General features: G+C 33.4%; 1 protein-coding gene across 1 annotated transcript in view; it reads right to left on the bottom strand.

Moving 5' to 3' along the window:
• Window positions 1–5222: 5222 nt before the first annotated feature.
• Window positions 5223–24642, bottom strand: part of LOC118187353 (corticotropin-releasing hormone receptor 2-like) — a 182707-nt gene continuing 163287 nt past the window's right edge. Inside the window, exons 11-12 of the mRNA XM_085810284.1 lie at window positions 14687–14728; window positions 5223–10289 (exon numbers count right to left, since the gene is read on the bottom strand). Coding sequence (XP_085666410.1) covers window positions 10038–10289; window positions 14687–14728 — 294 coding nt within the window. The 3' untranslated portion in view covers window positions 5223–10037. The remainder of the gene's footprint in view (window positions 10290–14686; window positions 14729–24642) is intronic.

The following is a 24642-nucleotide window of genomic DNA, read 5'->3' on the forward strand; positions in this document are numbered from 1 at the left end:
TTAAATTATGCTTATTATAAATCTTATGTTCAGAAATGGGAGGATAGTTATAGTTATGAACCAATGATACATGTCTTCTGAGCGGTGTGTAAGAGCATTGTTTGAGGATCTGCAAGGTGAAGTAGTTGCACAACCAAATATTTGAAGAACAGGTGTTCTGTAGATAAGATTGGAACAAGAATGGGTCATTACACTTAAAGCGCAGTTACTCCATATCAGAGTAGCTCTTAGTTTAATACGATGTGTCTACTTCAGATAAAGATTATGAGAGTTATGTTTTTATGAATAGTTTTATTACGTTTTTTCATTAGTAATGAATACAAAAGCTGATGTGTTATGTTTTTATTTGGTGTTCCTGGAATATGCATTAAAAAAATCTGATGTGTACACCACATAACTTCCTTGCAAGGAATATTAAATTATATGCATTTTTTGCTCCATTTCATTTAAACTTATTTCCTCGACTTTCATTAGAGATATATTTCTTATTCAATTAATTGAGTTCTCATTTCGCGGCAAGGCAGAAATACATAAAACTTCAAAATATCTTCATTAAAATTTAAAAAATATAGAAAAAAATAAAACACCAAATACAGTGACGACAAAAAAAAAAAAAAAAAAAAAAAAGAAGAAGAAAAAAATTTTTTTTACTACTAAAATCAGAGTTTCTGCGGAACAGCAAGCTATTCGGCCAGCGGGCAACAAGGCAGATGCCATGCGAAGATGCCTATGCGAAGCAAAATTATTGTTAATGATATTGTTAATTTTTTCAACATATCCCGAAAATAGAAAGTGAAAACACATGTGGATCAAGAAGTCTGCAAACAATAAGGACAACAACAACGGTATAGTAATAATAATAATAATAATAATAATAATAATGATAATAAAATAAAATCTGAAAGGTTTAAGATTTTGATTCAAACCCAAAAGGGATTGTTAAGGTTTTTTTACGCTCCGGCTGAGATCGCAGTCTGTTCTTGCACTCATTCCTGTTAATCCATTTTTTTTTGTCTTTTTAGCTTTAATATTAAGCATTAGTTTCTTCTCGCACTTAAGCCACATAAAAAAAAAAAAAAAAAAAAAAAAAAAATAAAAAAAATAAAAAAATCTACACATTTCAACAAAAAAATCGAAAATTTTCAAAAGCTGCATAGAAGTATATGTTTAGAATAAATTTTTTCTCTTTTTATTTATTAACTTTCTATGTATTAACTTCATTTATTAAATATCACATTCGTCACACTTACGTCACATAAATTCAATTCAACAGCAAACTAAAAAAAAAATGTAATTTAAGTACTTAACATTTTGTGTGTTATCGTTATTTATTAAATGTCATGTGCTTCGCACTTAAACCATAAAATTCAGTTCAACAGCAATATGGCAAAATAATTTTAAAAATGAGCCTATCTTTAGAATTTCCGATACACAGTCTCGTGCGTTGGAGATAAAAATGTTCTTTTTTTTTTTTCTTTTTCCGTACAGTGTTGCCATTGCTCGCTTTGAAATCGTTTAGTTTGTTAATCGAAAATTCATTGAAGTGTTACAAAATATGAAATCGATAGTAAAACAAATTTCAAATTCCAATAGGGCTTCCACATGCCCATATTCTATGAAAGATTACGTTATTCAAATTTTGATGGTTCTAGGTACCGTTGTTTTATCACAATACCAGAAACATACATACATTCATGCAGATACCTCATTATCTAATTTCTTTAAATTTAAAACAGGTCGATAATATTTGGTGGCAACAGTTTGAAAAGTGAAACGGACATTCAGAGTGATTCGACGCAAAATCGCAAAACGAAAAAAATAGTCAATCAGGGACAAAGCCCCTTTGGACTAAAATTCAGAGAAAAAGCTCTTATGGACTGAAATATCTTGGCGTTATGTTTTATAACAAATTAAATTTTATAGAGCATTTTAAGTTAATACAAAGACGAGCTGATCTGATTTTATTAACTTATAGAACTTTTTCAGCTGAGATTTTAGCCTTGAAATCCTCCACTCTGAGGAAGATTTACTTCAGTGTAGTGTAGCCAATCATCATGAATGGAAATGGAGCCTAGGGATCCAGGGCACGGAAACTGGTTAGATTACGGAAGAAGTTAGACTTCAGAGAGCTTGGGGTTTAGCTTTAACTCGATGTTTCAGAACGGTGCTTACCGAGGCCGTCTTTGTGTTGGCTGGGTTGCCTCCTCTCTCAATTTTATAAGAATTTTATTATGAGAAATTTTATTTAGAACTGGACGAATGGAATTGAAAATATATGAATGTTATTTAGTTACAAACAATGTTTTTGAAAAATTTAACATTAATTTAATACATCCTTCCAATAGATTTGGTTTTGTTTTTGATAAAAGTAAATCCAACTGTTGATGTATTTGATATTTATACAGATGGTTCTGGGGTCGGAGGGAGCGTAGGAGCTGCCTTTGTTGTTTTTTTACTACGGAACTGAGGTGAATTGTAGAATGTTTAAGTTGAACATACATAATTCAGTTTTCCAAGCAGAAAGTGAAGCGTTCAAACAAGCCTTATCATGGATTACAAATACCTTGTTTATACCCACGTCTGTAAATATTTACACTGACTGCCTGCCACTTCTCCACGCGCTCTCCCGCCCAGACAATTTCAATCCATTAATTGCCGAAATTAAGAGTCATTTAGAAACTTGTGAGTTCATATTTAAATATTAAGCTACATTGGGTTAAAGCCCATATAGGCTTTATTGGTAATGAGAGGGCCGACAGCCTGGCCAAGCAGGCGGTCTCAAATCTCAGTGCAATGGATATTGCAGTAACAGGTTCGAAGAGAATTGCTATTCGAAGAATGAAAGAATTTTACGTTAACAGATGGAAAATACAGTGGTTCTCTTCACCTAAAAACAAAGGATTTATGGAACAAATTAAATTCACGAATAAAATGAAATGTATGAACAATATTGATGTTAATCAGGTTTTAACTGGACATGGTAGGTTTCCGTTCTATTTCAACCGATTTAATCTGCAGGAAAATAAACTATGTAATAGTTGTCAGGTTGATGGTGATGCTAGGCATGTTTTGGTTGATTGTAGTTTAACTGCTCCTATTAGACAGATTTTTAACTGATTTTAATGTAAGTGTCATTAATTTTAAAGTTGTTAAATCATATTCTATTGCTCTAATGAGTTTATCAATGAAAATAAGGCGCTGGTAGGAATCTTCTGTTAATATTGAATTCTGTATTTATATGGGTTTTAGATATCTGTGACGTTCTATGTTGTGAATTTGTGTTTATGGTTTTTTTTTTCGTTTGTTTGTTTGTTGGTCTGTAATTTTGTGTTAGATGTGCTTTCTTATTTTTAATTAAGTATCTTTGTTGTTGTTTGGGGGTGGCTGGGTTACTGGATGCCCTCGTTTGTGGAGATACAGGGCCTCTTCTTTTGAGCTATGGGGACACTCGTGTCCAGGTGGGCTGAAGGGAGCCTCCAGTTCTTACAGGGCGATAATATTTGGTGGCAACAATTTGAAAAGTGAAACAACGCTCTTCGTGAATCGACGCAAAATGGCAAAACGAAATTAATAGCCCTTCTGGGCAAATTGCCCCTTTGGACAAAAAATATTTAAAAGCATATCCTAGAATTCCCGATTAGTTTGTCAAAGAAGTTGCCATACAGATTTTTATATTCTCTGTATTCTTTCTTAAGAAACCAGGCGCCCTCTCGTTCAGCAGCCCAAAATAGTTATCGTAAAAATGAAAATGTAGGTACTGATTTTTAGTGAGCCCAGCAAGTGTAATTTCATAAAAGTACTGAATATTTCTAATTAGACATCTCATGATTTTAATCCATGTGTATTTAAATCAATTACATTAAAAAAAAGAAAAAATATTCTTAAGAACTGTGTTCATTGCTTTCAGATCGCTCAATTTATTATTAACTTCCAGATTAAATTTGAAAGTATCGTAGGTTTTAATGAATGACACATTAATATCCTAACTTTTAATGAATGAGGTTTTAATAAAATACGTTTATCTTCCACGTGCGCGTGAAAGATAAACGCATTTTATTTCCCGTCCCAGCAACAATTTGATTGCGTGGAAGATAAATGTATTTTATTTCCTGTTTCGGCAAAACTTTGCTTTCGTAGAGCCAAATTTGTTAACTAAAATTGAAAGATAATATCTTACAATTTTTAGAATGGCAGCAGTTTCGCGCACTGGAGATAAAAATGTTTTATTTGAGACAGTACTGCCACTGCTCGGTTTCAAATTGTTGAATTTAAGAATAAAAAATTCATTAAAGTTTTACAAAATATGAAATGAATAAATAATAAAAGACATTCGAAATTCAAAATTCGGACTTCCAAGTGCACATGTTAGGATGGAGAACTACTATGTAAAGACATTAGGTTATTTCGAAGCAGGAGACGTGAAAAATGAGCAATGCCCTCACCGGTAATCGAACTACGGACCTCTAGAATACGCGCCGAGCGTGCTGACCACTACACCACGAAGGCATGCTAAGAAGCTGAGAGAAATACCTTATAGCTATTGACAATTTGATGGCTCTAGGTACCGTCGTCTTTTCGCAGTGCGAGGAATATAACATAAATACATGCAGATTCTTCATTATTTCATTTAAAAATAATACAAGGCGATAATATTTGGTGGCAACAATTTGAAAAATGATGCATTGCTCATAGTGGACCAATGCACAATACTATTTCGAAACTAATAGCCCCTATTGGGCTAATAATAATAATAATAATAATAATAATAATAGTAGTAGTAGTAGTAATAGTAATAATAGTAATAATAATAATAATAATAATAGTAGTAATAATAGTAATAATAGTAATAATAATAATAATAATAATAGTATTAATAATAGTAATAGAAACAGTAATAATAATAATATTAATATTAATAATAATAATAGTAATAATAGTAATAATAATAATAGTAATAATAGTAATAATAATAATAATAATAGTAGTAGTAATAATAGTAATACTACTACTACTACTACTACTACTACTACTACTAATAATAATAATAATAATAATAATAAGACCATCTTACTGCGGTGTGTAAGGGCCACAATTTTTTTTTATTTGGCCATCTCTACTTCAGAACAGTAAAATACGTTTGTTTCACATTAGTGAGTAATTTTGTAAGTGTAGGGAAAATGCACAAATTAGGTTTACAAAATAAAAAGACGAACAGCTTTTACTTTACAACCATTTATTGAAATATATTTCAATGATACAACGATGATGCGGTGAAGAATAATATGCATGCAGAAACCAGCTCATGGGAACACTTTCACATTTACATGAAGATACTTATCAAGTACACGTATTGTAAGATTGCCTGTGGCTGATACAATATACATGGATTGCAAGGGTTTAGGCATCAAACTGTAGATTTAGTTTACAAAGGGAAATGTATTCCTTCATATGTTTCACAAAATTAACTGATACAGGAGACAAACCATCAAACTGAATTTGCTCTGAAATAAAATCACATTAAATTTCCAAGTTTGGATACAAATAACACGATACTTGAACCAGAAACATTATGTAACTCTTTTAACATTCCATGTCTATTATCTGTTAATTTTTCTACAGCAGTAAGTCATTGAAACTCTTTCAACATTAAAAATCCTTCAGCAAGGTAGGCCAGCAAAAGCTATCCAAACTTTATTGAATTCTAGTATATAGGCAGAATATTAAGATTTCTTTAAGCAGTAGTACAGGAGGAAATAAATCAAACATACTAGGTTCAAAAGAAATTTTTACTCTCATCATATAAAAGAAAACTTTACTTTCCTATTTTACTCTCATGATGGGGGGGGGGGAAGAAAAAAGCCAAATGGGAGGGTTTTTTTCTTCCATTTACAAACACATACACATTTCGAGAGCATTTGGGCTAACGCCACTTTGGGCTGAAAATATTTAAAAACAGCATATCTTTAGAATTTCCGATAGACAGTCTCGCGCGTTGGAGATAAAAATGTTTTATTCCTTACAATGTTGCCACTACTCGCTTTGAAATTGTTGAGGGTGGCTCTAGATATACCGCTGTTTTTTCACAATACGAGAAATGTACATATTAAGACACAATAACACGCCGAACAAATACCAATTCAGAAGTCAAACAACAAAAATCAGCGTTATATTTTCAAAATTTTCACAGGACTAGTTTCGATGGTTTTACGGAACCACCATCCTCAGCTGTAAAACCGGAAATGAACAAGATAGGAAATAATGATTAGAGAAGATAAGAAAGCCTGGGCAAGAATAAGCAAGTGGCGCCATCTGTTGATGAAACCAGAACTAAAACATAATTTCTTTAAAGGCCGAAGGCAAAGATGGATTGGAATTAGGATCGTTAACTAGAACAGAAAGATTTTTTTGAATGTGAAAGGCCTCTAGAAAATCCAGTTCTCCAATGGAAGATGTTTTTTGAATAATTTTGGCAGCAGAAAAATTGAAAATGCGATTTTCGGACCAACAATGTTGAGCAACAGAAGACTTCTGTGTTTCCTTTTTTTCTAACGTATGCCTCATGTTCCTTGACGCGAAACTTTAAGGCTCTCATAGTTTGGCCAATGTAAATCAAACCACACTGGCAAGGAATCCTATAAATACCCCAGGAATTCATATCCGGAATGGGGTCCTTGAGTATGGAACTCGGAATTTTATTGATGGGAGAATAAATGTTGCGGTAATAAACGAATAAATGTCTTGAATAAATGAATAAATGTCTTGTTCATTTGCGGTTTTACAGCTGAGGATGGTGGTTCGGTAAGACCATCGAAACTAGTCCTGTGAAAATTTTGAAAATATAACTCTGATTTTTGTTTTTTGTCTTCTGAATTGGTAAACGTACATATGTTTATGCAAATTGTTTTATTATTTAATTTCCTTAAATATAATACAAAGCTATAATATTTGGTGGCAACAATTTGAAAAGTGATTCACACTTTTCTAGTGTAAAATCCCGTTTTGGGACTAATAGCTCATCTTGGATAACGCCATTTGGGCTAAAAAAAAAGCTTTCCTAAGTGTGCTTCGTTAGGTGTTATTATTTGAAACCTATATTGTTTCTTTATTCTTAATTACATATGGATTGCTCAAAATTTTTTGGAGATTATTTTTTGCATTCTTTTTTATTGCAAAATTGAAAACTATATTGCGATGTATTTAAAAAAAATAATGAATTTTCCAGGATGCTATATGCACATTTATACACTTTTTTAATAAAGCACAAAATGAGATATAAAAAGGCTAAATGCTACAAGTATTCAGGAGTATTAAAATTCCATTGCCGAAATATTCTAACACTTCAAAATGTGTAAAAGATATCAACTGATAAATAGCATTTTTGCTTGAATATTTAGGCTTTAGACTAGCTGCAAACTACAGCTTTATTGAAATTTTTATTTTGGAAATGAATCTAAATAATAAAGAAATAAACTATAATAATAAAGAATAATAGATAAATAAATAATAAATAATAAAGGAACTGAATGAAAAATAATAAAGAAATAAATTATTTAGGAATCTTAGAGACTCATATTATTTTAATAAAAAGTAAGAAGTCACAAAATATTCGTCTCTGAATTAAAATAAAAATGATATTAAAATTATAACTAAAGTTTTCGAAATTGATATAATTTGAAACTGTTATTTTTCGTAATTACAATTACAGATAGTAAGTGCATGTCTGAATTGCTTCGTGTAAAATAAGCCAAAAATTATATTTTTTTTATTAACCAGTTAACTATGGCCCCCTCGTTTAAGAGTGCGCACCGTTTTGTGTCGCCAGAATCGAGCCATGACGAGTATATTATCGTCAATCACAGAGTAAGTTGTGCTGGTAAGATATTGGATGAAAAAGATGGGTTTATTTTATAAAACTGAAAATTGTATTACTAATATTTACTTATTTGGTTAACTGAAGCATATATTACACACATATTAAACTAAAAACGCAATAAATTAAATTAAATATTATACATATAAAAGTGAGAATTTAAATTCCTGCTGTGGAGTGATATTCAGCGAAACGGGGTACTATACACAATGGGACTTTGCAAATCGAACACCAGTAACGCGATTCCTTTCTGATCTTACGTTTGTAGCAATGCGAACACCTTCGCGTAGGGTTGTTTCTTTTTCGATGTTCCGGGTATATAATCCGGAACATGATTCCCGCCTAGTTGGCTTACATTAGGTCTAAATGGCCGAGTTTGTGTCGATTTATTTCTTTCATTGGATACGTCGCAAAAGTGTCTTCAATAAATTGGAGCAAAAAGTTGATACGCAATAATGTTTCATTAATTTTACTTCCTTGTACGAAGTAAAAAGGAAGTATTGTAATCGCGAAAAGTTTCAGGCAGCATATTTCAACGAAAATATTTATTTTGACCGCTATCGAATGCAATTTAACGATGTTTTTGCGTGATATCTGTACGTAAGGACAGAATAAAATAATCTTTTCCTTCAAAAAAATTATAAAACTGCTTTAAAATTAATTCTGAAGAGAATTTTTCGTGGCGTCTGTACGAACGTATGTACGTTCGTGCGTACGTACGTATCTCGCACAACTCAAAAACGAGTAGCCTCAGAACGTTGAAATTTTGTATATAGGACTGCTATAACATGTAGATGTGCACCTCGTATTTTGGTAGCAATCGGCCTCACCAAACGTATATAAATATATTTATATATATATCCACTCTGTTACCCGGCTCAGTGATCTCAGTTTCTTTACTCTTATATGTTTGTAAATTGTACATTTTTTTTTCTTTAAAAATGATTGAATTATGTTGTTTTTATCTCCTGGTTAAAGATTTTATGCCTTTGTAAATCTGTGTGCAATATTTTTAGAATTATCAGCAATTTTAAAGTTGTTTAATTGCCGCTAAGCCTGTTTTAATGGCGGCCATTCATGTTTACATTTGAAACAGGAGACTAGTGGATTTGTTGCCAATCTAGAGAAACTTAGCTTCGCAACAACAAAGATAACGCATTCATTTATTATTGCCAATTAAATCATGCTTAATTCTTTCTGGAATTTTTTCGAGGAAATAAGCGTTTGAAATTTACTTCGTAACTTTTAATATAGATATTTTGAGTTTTTATGTATTTTTGCCTTCTCGCGAAGTAAGAACTGAATTAATTAAATGAGAAATACTCAATCGTCTGTGAAAAACTGTTTCTTTTTTGTTTTATTTGCTTAATTTCTTTTATACATAGTTCTAGCTTTATTATAGTATTTGAATAGAACATGTGGCAACGATCAGATAATTCTTTAAATGATATACATTTTGTGCATTCTGAGTTATAATATGAATGAAATATGATACTGTTAAGTAAACCTTGCGCCAGAGTGTCGCTATGGTAAACGAAATGAATTTTAAAGAATGCATTTATTCTATTGTGGTTTATGCGCTGTCGACGAAGTAGGTTTAATTAAATCTAATAAGTTTAAATAAAATGCAAGAAAAAATGCGTATAATTTAATATTCTGTACAAGGAAGTCATGTGGTGTACACATCAGATTTTTTTTTTATATAATATGAATGCATTCAGACACATAATGTCTAAGAAATGGAGAAATATCTTTTTGTAGTACTTTTTGAGTCGTTTTCTTGCTGTGGAGTACGCTATGATAATTCCATCGCTCATGTCCACTCCACCCATTTTTTATTATAATCAATCATTAGCTCCGGTTTCTTTGTTATTATTTTTCTTTTCCCTGTTTCTATTTCGTTGTCATTATGTACAGTACTTACTAAATAAACCTCCCTTTTATCTTTCCATTTCATTAACATAATATACGCGTGACGAGTATACTCGTCAATACACAAAATTGTGCCGATTTTCCATGACGAGTATACTCGTCAATCACAGTTAACTGGTTAAGTAGTGATATTAGTTTTACATCAGTAAAAGACAGACGTTTTGACAGTTACATGCATCAGATGAGAGGGATAATTCCAGTTATGCAATTTACTGGCACATTCACAAAACAGAATTTAAAACACATATGTCCTTTCTTTGTCGTGGTCATCATCAGATTTCCTCCCGTTCACAGACATTTCTTGAAGTGGCATTAGCGTTTTTCTGCAGGGCGCCACCTTGTGGCGAGCGGTGTCTGTTACAGACATATCTGTGTGGGAAAGGAAGGCCATAGATGTTCGCGGCAAACTTCTGTTTCTGGTATATTTGTGATTTGGATTACGACGTATCACTGCCCTCAAGTAGCTGTTGCGCAATACAGTCTGAACCTGTGGATTACAAAATAAAATGTTAAGCTGTTAATTTTACATGCATTTTATCGACATGTGTCTATTGCATAGAAAAAAGTAAAAACAAGTAATATAATTTTTTTTTAAAGTCAACTCTTACTTAGGTCAACAAAGAAAAATTTGGTACTTTTCCGTTTCGCCGGCGCAAATCTCGTCAAGCAGACTTTTTGGCGACAACATACATGTTGTCGCCAAAAATTATATGTATTCCTCGGTTCATATCACGTGACTCCTAGTGATCTCACGTAAACTACGCTACAAAAATCTAATTCTCTCAGTAATTATTTACATTAATTTCAAGTTAAATCTTAAAATTGGAATACAGGTTTAAATGCAAGAATTATTTCAATTCGTGCGAATAGTTTACTCAGAAATTATGTAAAACTGCAGTGCACTTCCCTATTGCATTGTCATTAGAATAGATGAATTTAATCCTTGACCTTGCCTTTTCTGGCAGCAGAAAAATTGAAAGTGTGATTTTCGGACCAACAATGTCGAGCAACAGAAGACTTCTGTGTTTCCTTTTTTCTAAGATATGCCTCATGTTCCTTGACGCGAAATTTTTCAAAAAACATCTTCCGTTGGAGAATTGGATTTTCTAGAGGCATTTCACATTCAAAAAAATCCTTCTGTTCTAGTTAACGATCCTAATTCCAATCCATCTTTGCCTTCGGCCTTTAAAGAAATTATGTTTTAGCTCTGGTTTCACCAACAGATGGCGCCACTTGCTTATTCTTGTCCGGGCTTTCTTATCTTATCTAATCATTATTTCATATTTTGTTCATTTGCGGTTTTGCAGCTGAGGATGGTGGTTCGGTAAAAACATCGAAAGTAGTCCTGTGAAAATTTTGAAAATATAACGCTGATTTTTGTTGCTTTGTAAGGATCTTAAGTTTTACTAACGTTTATTTTATTTTAAATCTTTACTATCACTTCTTATTTTCTACTTCCGGCCAGAATTATAAGCGTGAAGGAGTTTATGCAAAGTTGTCTGGCGAACGCCAAGTATTTAAGTGTGGCCTTTTTGCCAAGCAGAAGAGAGGAAGCCGTGAGTTCGAAGCAGGCTGCTTACCTTAGAAGTTACGCAGTTGCTACTTTGCCTTCCAGGCCAGAGGTTTTAATCCTCTTGATAAATTAAACGTATTGTAGTGTTCACAGTCTCTGTGCTACATACGCTTCCTGTTACTATAAGGCCAATCTTACACGTGTATTATTCTAAAGTTAAATTAGAGTTTAGTTTTATTTGGATATCTTTTACGTTAGACCCCGAGTGGAGGGTCATTGTATTCCGAAGTACGGAAGTCATTGTATATAAAGAAAAATAAAGGGTTTTGTATACCCTTCGTCTGTATCCTGTCTACTTACTACAATTAGTGAACATAGCTTTAGTAAGCTCTCTGTTCTAGTCAGGTCATTGTATGTTTCCGAAGAAGGTTAGAAGAAACATTGAACCTGATAGCTTGACTTCTGAATTAATAAAGGGGAATTAACCCTTCTTGAGTTTACGTTTCTGTTTCCTGAGTTAAAGCGATTATTCGCTTACCAGTTCTCAAAGCTCCACATGCATAGCTGTAACTTCAAGGTTGTAACCCTATAAGCTCATATTTTTTACGATCACCCTGTATCTAGTTAAAAAAAGACATATATATTTGTAAGTATATGTTCAGCACATACTTGCTAAGACATGCATGTGCGGCACAGGTTTCATGCATATTGTCTTTTTTCTTGTAAAGAATTTCTGCATGCAAATATCTACTTGCACTGCCGTCCAGAATCTTAGAATAACGAAAAGTAGGTTGAGAAGGCCGCTAATCTTTCGGATCCCATACCCGATTTTGAAGATATCGTTTTTGATGTACCAAAAACGGGTTAAAAGGACTACATAGACTAAACCTTACGAAAATCACAGCGTTATAACAAAAGACGTGGTATTACACTGTCGATATCATCTCACCAAGATATTCGCAAGAGTGAGATGACTGGTCTTGGAAGAGAGAAGATGCAAATAATAATGCAATAGAAAATGAAATTCTTTTTATATCAGCAAACAGAATAATCAAGTTAAGAACGAATTCGAAGTGCCAGAGGAATATGTTAAGTGACATACAAGAAAAGGAGACGTCCTACATGTTATTGGACATGCTGCGGTAAGATACAGTGTCTCACAAAAGTGATGGGACACTTGTGCTTTACAAAAGGAAACTGCAGTAAAATAAATTAAAAAAACATGTAAAAATTTTTAGTGGGCGTGTTTCATACTTAAATTTAGTAACAATTATTGCATAACATACATTTTCTCAAAATATTAAAATAGTAATTTAATAAAAATACAATTGTTTAGAACGGAGCAGAAAATGGCTCACATAAGTGATGGGACACTTATTTTCCATCAAATATTTATCCAAAAATTTTACTTTCTAAAAGATTTTAATATTTTGTTGGATTTCCTTTGACTTTTAAAACATGATTTAATCTTCTTGGGATGGATTCCACTAATTTTTTTGTGATTTCACCCCATTCTTCTTGAAGCACCGATTTTAATTGTTGTTTTGAAGAAATGGTGTGTTTCTGAATTCTTGATTCCAATCCTTGCCAAGTATTCTCTATGGGATTTAAGTCTGGAGATGGTGGTGGTGTTTTTATTATTTCAGGACAGTTATACAGCAGCCAGAGTCTAACGTTCAAAGTAGTGTGCTTGGGGTCATTGCCCTGGTAGAATTTAAAATCGTTATGAAGGTTCAATTTTCGTGCTGAAGATTTCACATTTTGATTTAAAATGTCAACATACTTGTACTGATCCATTATACTGTCAATAAAAATAAGGTTACCAACTCCAGCGGACGACATACACCCCCATACCATAACTCCTCCTCCACCATGTTTTACTGTTGGCACCAAGTTCTGTTTGCGAAATTCTTCCCTGGGTTTTCTCCACATCAAGATTCTACCGTCAGAACCAAATATATTAAATTTACTCTCATCAGCAAATATAATTTCATTCCAGTAGTCAGAATTCTTATTTATGTTGGATTTTGCGACCAGTTTGAGTTTTCTATTCTTTACACTTACGAAGAATTTTTTCCTGGCTGCTCTATCTTGATATCCAGCAGATCGAATTACTCTTCTAATAGTTTCAGGATTAACAATTATTCCATATAATGCTTGTAAATCAGCAGCAACTTTAGGAGCACTCATTCTTCGATTTTTTTTAATATATCGAACGATAATTTGCTTTATTCCACTAGATAGCTTTGATAGTCGGCCAGGTCTTCTTTTATCCTGAATCATATGATTCTTTTTATATCGTTTAATGATATTGAAAACTGTTGAATGACTGAAGTTAACTATTTCAGCAGTTTCTCTAATAGATTTTCCACGTTCAATATGCGAATTAATAACTAATTTTCGAATTTCAGGCAAAGTTTCTTTTCGTTTAGCATTCATGGCTGCCCAGAGTTAAAAAACACAAAAATTTCCGAAACCAACTGGAGAGAAATACTGAAGACGATTTTATAAATTATTGCCAATTGCTTTTAAGTAACAATAAAAACCCCAAAAAATATTTTTATTGTAGTACGTAGTAGTATCTATTGGTGTCCCATCACTTATGTGAGCCATTTTTTTGCTCCGTTCTAAACAATTGTATTTTTATTAAATTGATATTTTAATATTTTGAGAAAATGTATGTTATGTAATAATTGTTACTAAATTTAAGTATGAAACAAACCTACAAAAAATTTTTACATGTTTTTTTAATTTATTTTATTACAGTTTCCCTTTGTAAAGCACAAGTGTCCCATCACATTTGTGAGACACTGTAGGCTCCTCGCAAAACGGGGTTAGGGTTTCCAGAAAGTAGCAAGGACAGACAGGGTTGCTATATTGGCCACAAAATTGCCCACTTGGCGACAAAATTGGCGATGTGCCATAGACAGTGCGAGAACATTCTAGAACGAATTCTTACCGGTTTTTCCCGAGAATGTTCTCGAAGGCATGCCAAAAGCTATATATACCCTACCTGTACGCATAGTACAGTAGTATGCTAAGTTCAGTAGTAGGGTCTTGAGTTCAGTGATTAACTCTGTAATGCTGACGAATAAATTGTGTTTTGATTCTTCATCAAGTTTGGTCATCAATCACTCAAAACCCACAAACCCGTAAAATTAAAACCCGTAAAAACTCAAAACAAAAGCGTATTTATTTAGAAATTGGAAAAATATGAGGCTTCAAATGAGAAAAATATTCACGGCGGCTGTAGAATTTATGTTCCTTAGAGACAGCTTTCTAAACAATGCATCCGGAAAATGAATCGAAATGTGAATGCATTATTTTTAAATACAAATTTAAGTGATGCGATATGTATTTTTAGTTCTTACCTCGGAGTTCATGAAGCAGTAGAGCAAACCAACAAAAAAACCCTGCAATGAAAAAAAAAAAATATTACTTAAATTATAGTCACACACGATTGTATAAAACTATATATTTATTGTAAATGAACGTATGAATTATATATGAATATCAATGTTATAAAATTATTAAGGGGACCCATACACCTTAAAACCCATAAGATCTTCGAATAAGTGACTGTTGCAAAAATTCGGATAATTTATTTATTTTAAAAGCAATTACTTCCAACATTTTACAGCTGACTACATAATATAGCTGCTTTGTGAAATAGTCATCCGAAAGTTTGTGTTGCCACAAATATTTTCATAATTTAATCCGCTTTGTGACAAAATGTTTCGTCATGTTTCCAGCTCGCGCGCACAGTTGAAAACATTCTGTTGCATAATTTAATTCCATATTTAATATATAGCTTTTATAACATTTGCAAACTACTGTGAACCAACAATTCTAAGAATTTCAAGTTAAATTTTTTATTTTATTTGGAATTGAGTTTGTAAAATGTATTTTATTAAAAAAAATCTGTAATGTTTTCGTTCAAAAAATTTTTTAATATTAAAATATTCATCAGATTTTGGGTTCATTTATAAATTAGTGCCCATATAAAGATTTCCATCCAATTTCAAGTATATACCATTAGCCATTTTTAAAATATCATGCGCGCAAGGTGGAAACATGACGAAAGATTTTGTCACAAAGCGGATTAAATTACAAAAATATTTGTGGCAACACAAACCTTCTGGTTACTCGTTTCCAAAGCAGCTATATTATGTAGTCAGCTGTAAAACGTTTGAAGTAATTGCTTTTAAAATACATAAAATAGCCTAATTCTAGCAACAGTCACATATTTGAAGATTATAAGGGGTTCAAGGTGTATGAGCCCCCCCTTAAATAAGCAGATCATTTGAGAAGAAACTTATCTTCAAGTTAAAGGTAAGAGATAAGGTGCGATATCGAATGATTCACATGTAGGGTAATAATTTTATGGCGACTATAAAAGATTACTGGATACAAAATTGCTTTTTAATAAGCAACATCAAAGAAAAAAATTACTCCATTTGAATAGACACATTAAATGTTTTCATATGAAAAGGAAGTCTCTGTACAAATTTTGTAACACATACCCACAAATGTAACAGGAAATACGATGTTGTCCACTTTTCTACTTTTAGACTGCGATTTCCGGTGTTTACACGGGTCTGCTTTAAGGAAGCGATATATGTCAGTGATTACTATTTTAGCAAATCTTTACCAATACCTCTCTTTATTTACTTAAAATAAAGTGATCAGAGATTTTCGAATATAGTGCAGAACAAAAGGATTTCGAAGCCTTTTTACTTAAAAGGGAGTATTGTAATCGCGAAAAGTGGGACCAAAAGTAAACTTTCTGTTTTGTGCACCGAAAAATCTGCTTTCTTGTGCTGTGGCTGAACTGATTCTCTTTGCGTAGAAACTCTAATTTTTATTTGTCAAAATTGCTTTTTAATTGCTTTAACTGCATTTGGTGTGTTATGTTTTTCTATATTCTTCAATTTTTAAAGAAGATATTTTATGTTTTTATGCATTTTTGCCTTGTAGTGAGAACTGAATTAATTGAATGAGAAATATATCTCTAATGAAATTCGAGGAAGTAAGTTTAAATGAAATGGATTTAAAAGTGTGTATAATTTAATAGGCCATACAAGGAAGTCGTGGTGTCCACATTAGATTTTTTTAAAAAAATTCTCTAAACAGCATTGTATGGAAATAAGTAAAGGAAGTTACACGAACAAATATTTAACACAGCTTGTATTCTAAATTATAATACACTTTGCGAAACGTAATTTATTTCTTCTCAGTTTTAATGCATACTAAATGCCAAACGTTACAGTTCATTTCAAAATCATTAAAAGAAGCAGAATTAAATAAGAGTTACTTCAGTTATTCGCATTTTAGTCAATAGTCTTTGGGATTAAAATGAAAATATAATTATACGAGGGTTGGAACTTTAATAGTGGCAACTATTTATTTACAAGGAATACAAAATTGATTCATGTCACCATGTTTTACAGTCCTTCAATATAGTGGCCAGCATTGTGTACAACCGGTTTCCAACGATGTGGAAGTCGCAGAATACCTGTAGCAGCGCCTGTTTTGTTGATATTTTGAATGGACCGGTCTACTGCCGCAAGAATCTCAGGAACAGTTTGGAAGCGAGTGCCACGAAGTGGCTCCTTCATCTTAGGAATTAAGTCATAGTCACAAGGGCTTAGATCTGGGGAGTATGGTGGATGGTAAAGCACTGCCCAGCCCCATCGCTTAAACAAATCGGTCACAACTTGCGCTGCATGCGGCCGAGCATTGTCATGCAAAATGAGAGGAGCGTTCTGCAGAAAGTGTCGCCGTTTTTTTATCAAAGCTGGTCGGAGATTGTGCTCCAAAAATGAGCAGTAATACTGCGCAGTGACGGTCTGCTGTGGGGGAACGGTATGCGTTAGGATGACACCATCACAGTCGTACACGAGAATCACCATAACTTTCACATTGCTGGGGTTCTGACGAAATTTCGAACGTTGTGGTGACCCTTCAGTTCTGGCTGGTACGATCGGGCCCAAGTCTCATCCAGCATAATGATACGGCGTAAAAAAGCATCTCCTTCGCGCTCATAGCGTTCCAGGTGGGTTCGGGCACCATCGTATCGTAGCCATTTCTGCATGTCCGTCAATTGATGTGGAACCCATCGTGAAGCAATTTTTCTCATGGACAGGCGTTCCTTCAGAATGTGCAGCACAGTCGTATGCGCTAATCCTGTTTGTCCGGCCAGCTGACGAATCGTTTGGCGGCGATCACTGTCCATTAGTGCGGCAACAGCTTGCACGTCTGCATCGCTGACACTCGCATGACCTGCCCGCAGCATGTCTGCCACGTTTTGGCGTCCTTCATTGAATGCTTTCACCCATCTTGCTACGGTTCTGTAAGGCAATGCAGATTCCCCGCAAGCCCCCTGAAGCCCTTGATGACACTGTCGTGCTGTACGACCTCTGGCACATTCAATTTTTATCCAACATCGTTGTTCTTGTTTTGAAAACATCCTGACAACACTTACTTTAGACCGCTAGCTAATACAAGGATTCGTTCTTCGCGTCACTCCGCATGCGCGTGACGTAGGCAGGACGAGTCTTTTTGCTGAGAGGTAAGGTAGGTATGTTGTTTACGTGTGGTATACGCGATATTCTTTGGTTTTGTTGCGTAGCGTTTTTTCAGCTGTGTTGCCACTATTAAAGTTCCAACCCTCGTATCAGACACAATATTAATGATTTACAGCCGGTGTAACGGTTAATGACTCTGAATGTCGTACCGATGGGCACAAGTTGAAATCCCGGAAAAGGCACGGTTTCTGTAAATGTATACTGTCTGCGCGGCTTGGGATACCTAAAATATACGACAAAACGGAAAATTCTCTCGAGCGGTTTGGTGGTAGGAAAAGAGAGGTGTGAGATCCTTAGACCCGTTTCCCTCGAAGATAAATATAAGCTAAAATACTGTCGCTAATAAACATAAAATTCTGTTTATAACATTTAGAATATATTTGTAGGCCGATACTGCCCTGACAGTTTTTTGTTGGGGTATGCGGACTAGAAACTGCGAAAAGTTGCACTGGCTTAGATAACTAATGCCACGTAACATTTTTTATTTAACCATTCTATATATAATTGTCAGTTCCAATATCTGATGTCTTCTAGAAAATGCCCAAACTACCAAGACTCAGGAATTTGAAGCTTTGTAGTTGAATAGTACATAATCCACACGAATAGTAGTATTTCAACCTCATTTTGGAAGGGAATATATTAGTGTTATTTGCTTAATAATGAAACGTAGGCACTTAGTTATTTTACGAACTTAAAATAAATTTCGTGTCTCAATAGATCGATTCAATACAAATTTATTTGACAAACGGAGCTTAACACCTTTTCAACGGGATTTTTTCTAAAAAAGTTTATTTTTTAAAATGTACAGTTTATTTTTCTTTGATTTTTGGACGCGTTAAACTTTCATCCTTGCGACTGCTTTTACAAAAAGAATTTTGGAAAAATTATAATATTTTGTATTTTTAAAACAATTTTTTAAATGAAGCTCCCGAGTACACTTCTCACATTTCACATCTTTAAAGATGTGATTTTGGCAACAATTTTCCTTTCTTATTGTTGTTGATAGATTTTTGATGAAATCGCATCATTTTGAATAGTTTCATTCTTTTAGAAATATGGGCTTGGAAAAAATTTTTCATCGCATTTCTTATGTCACTGTTTTTAAGAGATTGGCATATTTCATTGTCATTTATATATATATATACATAATACATTTTTTATTGATTTTTTTGATAAAGTTGTTCTGCAGAATAAACTTCTGCGCGGAAATTTTTGTTTTCTGAGTTTGTTTCATGTTATTTTTTGCTTATTTCACTATCGAAAATTTTTGCGTGATTTTTTTTTCAACGGAAAGTTGGTTAATTTTTTATTATAATAATTAATATTTGTATTAAGGGATATAGCTTATTTCATTGTAATTTTTTTCTCTTGAAATTATAAGACAAAATATCATGAATGATAGTTTGCTTTTCAGAATTTTTTGATTTTTGTATTCTTTTATGTTATTTATGGCTCATTTCACCGTTTTTAAGATATTGAAAAGTTTTGAGTGATTTGTTTTAGGAAACAAAGTTCTTAACCTCCTTTATACCACTTGAGTTCTTAAGATTTTGCAAAAGGAAGTTGGTTACTTTATTTATTAGGATAATTAATATTTCTATTAAGGGGTATTGTTTATTTCATTGTAATTTTGTTATACGTAATAACTTTTTTTATGAAGTTGTTCTGCAGAGTAAAATTATACGCAGTTTTTAAATTTAACGTTTGGTGTTTCCTTCAGCCATTTTTCCGGTACATTTAAAAGCCAGACGAAGGCTGGCAGCGAAGCTGCTAGTGTAAAATGAAAAGCACCGATGACAATTTCAACTTTTTAAAACTATTCTAAAATTGCTTAACGAAATGCATTAATAAATTTAAACCTTTTGTAGAATTTTTATTTAAAACGTTCCAAATTAGTTGCAACAATCAAAACATACGTTTGAAAAAAAAGTAGGCTTGGCTTAAAAAGTATTTTAAAACCGATTTATCTTTCCCTCTTAAAAAAATGTGCTGACAATACTAATGGAGCATTTCTTTTCACGCCTCTATTTTAGTTTACTCTTTAAAAACTTAAAGTAAATACTTTAAGTTTTTAACTGAACTAATTACTCAAAATACTTAATGTTATATCCTCAAGAGTTAATTAAGCATTCTTCACACGTTGCGAACACTTTTTGTTTCTTTACAGTTACCTAATTAGTTTTTAATAAAGAGTCGGAAGAAAGTAAATTAACTTTTTGCACGATACTTTTGTAATTAATCTGTTTAAGACTTCGAATTGCATCCAAAAACATTTCTTTACTGATTTGTGCTTCCGGAGTAACGATGGAAATCTTTTTAAGGCTACATTTTGTATAGATGCATTGTCAGATGCTGTTTCTAATTTACTCGCTAAAGTTGAAAATAATTAAATGATAGTAAGAGGAAAGACTTCAGTTCAAGCATTGGACAAAAGCAATTACATTCTAATTGAAATCACACATCATTTTATTATTCTGTTGACTTTGTTTGTGTAAATGTAATCTCGCTTGCTACCTAAATTAAGAGGTAAATGCATTTTCATTTAAATTTACCATAGTTACCATAATGGACTAGCAGCTTCGCTGCCAGCCTTCGTCTGGCTTTTAAATGTACCGGAAAAATGGCTGAAGGGAACAAAACGTTAAGTTTAAAAACTGCGTAGAATTTTACTCTGCAGGACAACTTCATAAAGAAAACGCTATTACATATAACAAAATTACAATGAAATAAGCAATATCCCTTAATACAAATATTAATTATCCTAATAAATAAATTAACCAACTTCCCTTTGCAAAATCTTAAGAATTCAAATGGCATAAAGGAGGTTAAGAACTTTGTTGCCTAAAAAAATCACTCAAAACTTTTCAATATCTTAAAAACAATGAAATGAGCAATAAATAACATAAAAGAATACAAAAAAACAAAAAATTCTGAAAAGCAAAGTATCATTAATGACATTTTATCTTATATTTTCAAGAGGAAAAAATGACAATGAAATGAGCTATATCCCTTAATACAAATATTAATTATCTTAATAAAAAAAATTACCCAACTTTCCGTTGAAGAAAAAAAAAATCCTGCAAAACTTTTCAATATCTTAAATAGTGAAATAAGCAAAAAATAACATGAAAGAAACTCAAAAAACAAAAAATTCTGCGCAGAATTTTACTCTGAAGAACAACTTTATCAAAAAAAAAAAAAAAAAAAAAAAAAAAAGTATTATATATATAAAAAAAAATGACAATGAAATATGCCAATCTCTTAAAAACAGTGACTTAAGAAATACGATAAAAAATAGTTGCCAAACCCATATTTCTAAAAGAATGAAACTATTCAAAATGATTCGATTTCATCAAAGATAAGAAACAATAACAATAAGAAAGGAAAATTGTTGTCAAAATCGCATTCTTAAAGATGTGAGATGTGAGAAGTGTACTCGGAAGCTTCATTTAAAATTTTTTTTAAAAATACAAAATATTATCATTTTTCCAAAATTCTTTTTGTAAAAGCAGTCGCAAGTATGAAAGTTTAACGTGATGAAAAATCAAAGAAAAATAAACCGTACATTTTTAAAAATAAACTTTTTAGAAAAAAATCCCGTTGAAAAGGTGTTAAGCTCCCTTTGTTAAATAAATTGGTATTGAATCGATTTATGAAACACGAAATTTATTTTAAGTTCGTAAAATAGCTAAGTGCCTACGTTTCATGACGATGTGAAAATGGAGTGCGTAGAGTAAAATCTCGCTTTCCTATAGCCCATTATGTCTCAAAAGGACGCGATTTCGTCCCAAAACATAAAATAAAAAAAAAATTCGAATTCGAATTTCGAAAAAATCGCTTCGAGGTGCACTGGCTCTTGTCTAGATGCACCTATGTACTAAATTTTGTAGCCGTGGATCTATTAGCTTACGCGCAGCGCAAACGAAAGATACACACACTGCCACACAGACAGACTCTTTCTTTTATTATATGTAGAGAAGATTAATGCCCTAAAGTAGGTGAAGTTTATCTACAATATTAATCTGCTTAGGAGCAATCTACTCCTAAACAGATTAATACTCTCAAATTGCTTGGCACTTTGCTCCTAAACCGATCATAAATGAACAAATTTTCCCACAGGCGCTGTTGCATTCTTTTGCTACGTTTCTATACGGGTTTTTGGATTTGGAATGATTAACGACAACACTTGATGAAAAATGAAAACACAATTTATTAGCCAGTATTACTTAAACCAACTACAAAAAGAAGTCGTTGAAAAACTACGACAAGCACGCTGAAACAATCAGCAACACAGCCTTCTAGGTAAGTGGTGCCCAACCTTTGACCTCTCGCGAACACATTTTGGCCTCTAGCGAGCACATTTCCAAAACATCAACATTTTTGTTAAACATATTTCCAATCTTCTGTGATGCATCTGAAATATTAATTTCGGCAAATGGGTTTGAGATGAATAATAATATTGGTTGAACTTTATGGAAATCAGAGAAGCGGAGTTCAAAATTATTTTTCAGTGCATTTAGGTTTTCCGAGTATTTCTGTGTTTCAATTGCCTTGTGGTTATTAATATGGCTTGATAAACTCTGAAAATGGGTGAAATTTGTTTCTTTCATCTGATTTATCCACAAATTTAACTTTATCTGAAAAGCAGTTACAGCCCCAGTCAATTGAAAAGGTTTTTTTTTCTTTTCCCTGGAGATCTTCGTTCAGTTTGTTCAGTTTAGCTGCTATATGAGAAAACACAGATCACATAACCAATTGTTATTGTTCAATTCTTTTATAACTTTCGTTTTCGGATTCCAAAACCTGCTTTATTGATAAAGGAATTTCTACAAATCGTTGAAGTACTTTTCCCATGCTGAGCCACCTAACATTGGAATGAAGCAATAAGATTCCATGTTCGCTATCAAGTTTATCAGTTAGCAATCAATTATTTTATAACGTCTTGTAAGATAAAAGGGTTGGACAAAAATATGGAAACACCTTTAAAAAACATGTTTCTTTGCTTAATATGGTGTAGGAAACCTGTTGGCATCCAAAACAGCTTGCAGTCTTCTCGAAGTGGATAAATACAGTTCCTGTATGTTTGCCAAGGGAATATTATACCTTTCTTCCTGCAAAACGGTGGCAAGTTCAGATAACGATGTTGGCGGTGGATAACGAGAACGCACTTTCCGTTCCAATGTAGACCACAAAGGTTCGATAATATTCAGGTCTGCTGACTGTGGTGGCCAGGGGAGATGGGACAACTCATCCTCGTGCTCATAAAACCAGTCCTGCACAATGTGAGCTGTGTGAACAGGGGCTTTGTCGTCTTGGAAGACACCATCACCATCGGCGAACAAAGTTTGTACCATGGGATGAACTTGATCGGCTAAAATGTTCACATAAGTCTTGGCAGTCATGTGCCCTGACACAGTTATCATGGGGCTAGCAGAGAACCACGATATGGCTGCCCAAACCATAACAGAACCCCCGACATGTTTCACTCTTGGCAACAAGCAGTCTGTATTATAGGATTGAGATGGCGTTCTCGAGACGTAAACTCGGCCAGAAGTGGGAAACAATGTGAAAGAAGACTCGTCAGACCATATTACTCGCTTCCACTGCTCTATAGTCCAGGCTTTATGACTTAACACCACCTTTTCCTGTTACGGACATTAGCATCACTGATGAGTGGCTTCTCAATTGCAGCACGACCAGCAATGCCCTGTTTATGAAGCTCCCTTCTAATTGTTTTGGTACTCACAGGGTTCGGTAACACAACATTCATTTCAGCAGTAACTTTTGCAGCTGTGGGCTTCTTATTTTTCGTCACAATTGCCCTTAATGATCGTCTGTCACGATCACTCCGGACACACTTTCGTCCGCGCTGTGATTTAGCAGATCATGCTTTTCCGCTTTTCAAATATGCGGAATAAATCTTCGATACAGTACCTCTTCAAACACTAAACACCTCGGCTACCTTGCTTACGGAAGCACCTACCATACGTGCTCCACAACGTTCGAAGTCTGTTAACTCTGACATAATGCAATGACAACCTCACATAACAGTACTCCGACAACAACTGAACTGTTTAGCACATTTACGAAGTTGTATAGGTGGCGTCAGTAGTCAAAAACGCCAGTGCCACCTACATATTTCATTAAAATCAATCTTTCTTTTCAAACATGCATTTCACAAGGTGTTTCCATATTTTTGTCCATCCACTGTATCTCTTATGACTATAAATGCTTACTATATTTTAACAATTAAGAAATGTAAAAGAATGATTATTTTTAAAATATTTTTTGTTCATAGTACCTAATCGGGCTGGTGAGCATATACAAAACGATCGGCGGGCACACTTGAGCTCGCGAGCACAAGGTTGAGCTCTCGAGCACAAGGTTGAGCTCTCGAGCACAAGGTTGAGCTCTCGAGCACAAGGTTGGGCATCGCTGGCGTAAAGACTGGCAACTATATTCAGTGGTAGTGAGCATGATCATACTGACGGCAACAGAAGAGTCAGTAAAGCCATGACCACCAACCACTGGCAATTAAAGGTGAAATTCCGTTGGTGAAAAAAGTGGAAATGAGAATGAAAAATTTAAAAAATGGGTAAAAAATTCTGAAAACAAAAAGTTTCACAAAATTATTCATTACAACGGTGAGCCTGTGTTATTCATATTTAAACAGTTAACGGCCACATTCTGTGCTATTTGGAAAAGTCATCGCGCGCCATACTAAATCAGGACGCGGGCCA

Source organism: Stegodyphus dumicola, chromosome 2 (assembly GCF_044657685.1).
Source record: "Stegodyphus dumicola isolate Sdum_Otavi_A_Nest chromosome 2, ASM4465768v1".
Classification (NCBI taxonomy): domain Eukaryota; kingdom Metazoa; phylum Arthropoda; class Arachnida; order Araneae; family Eresidae; genus Stegodyphus; species Stegodyphus dumicola.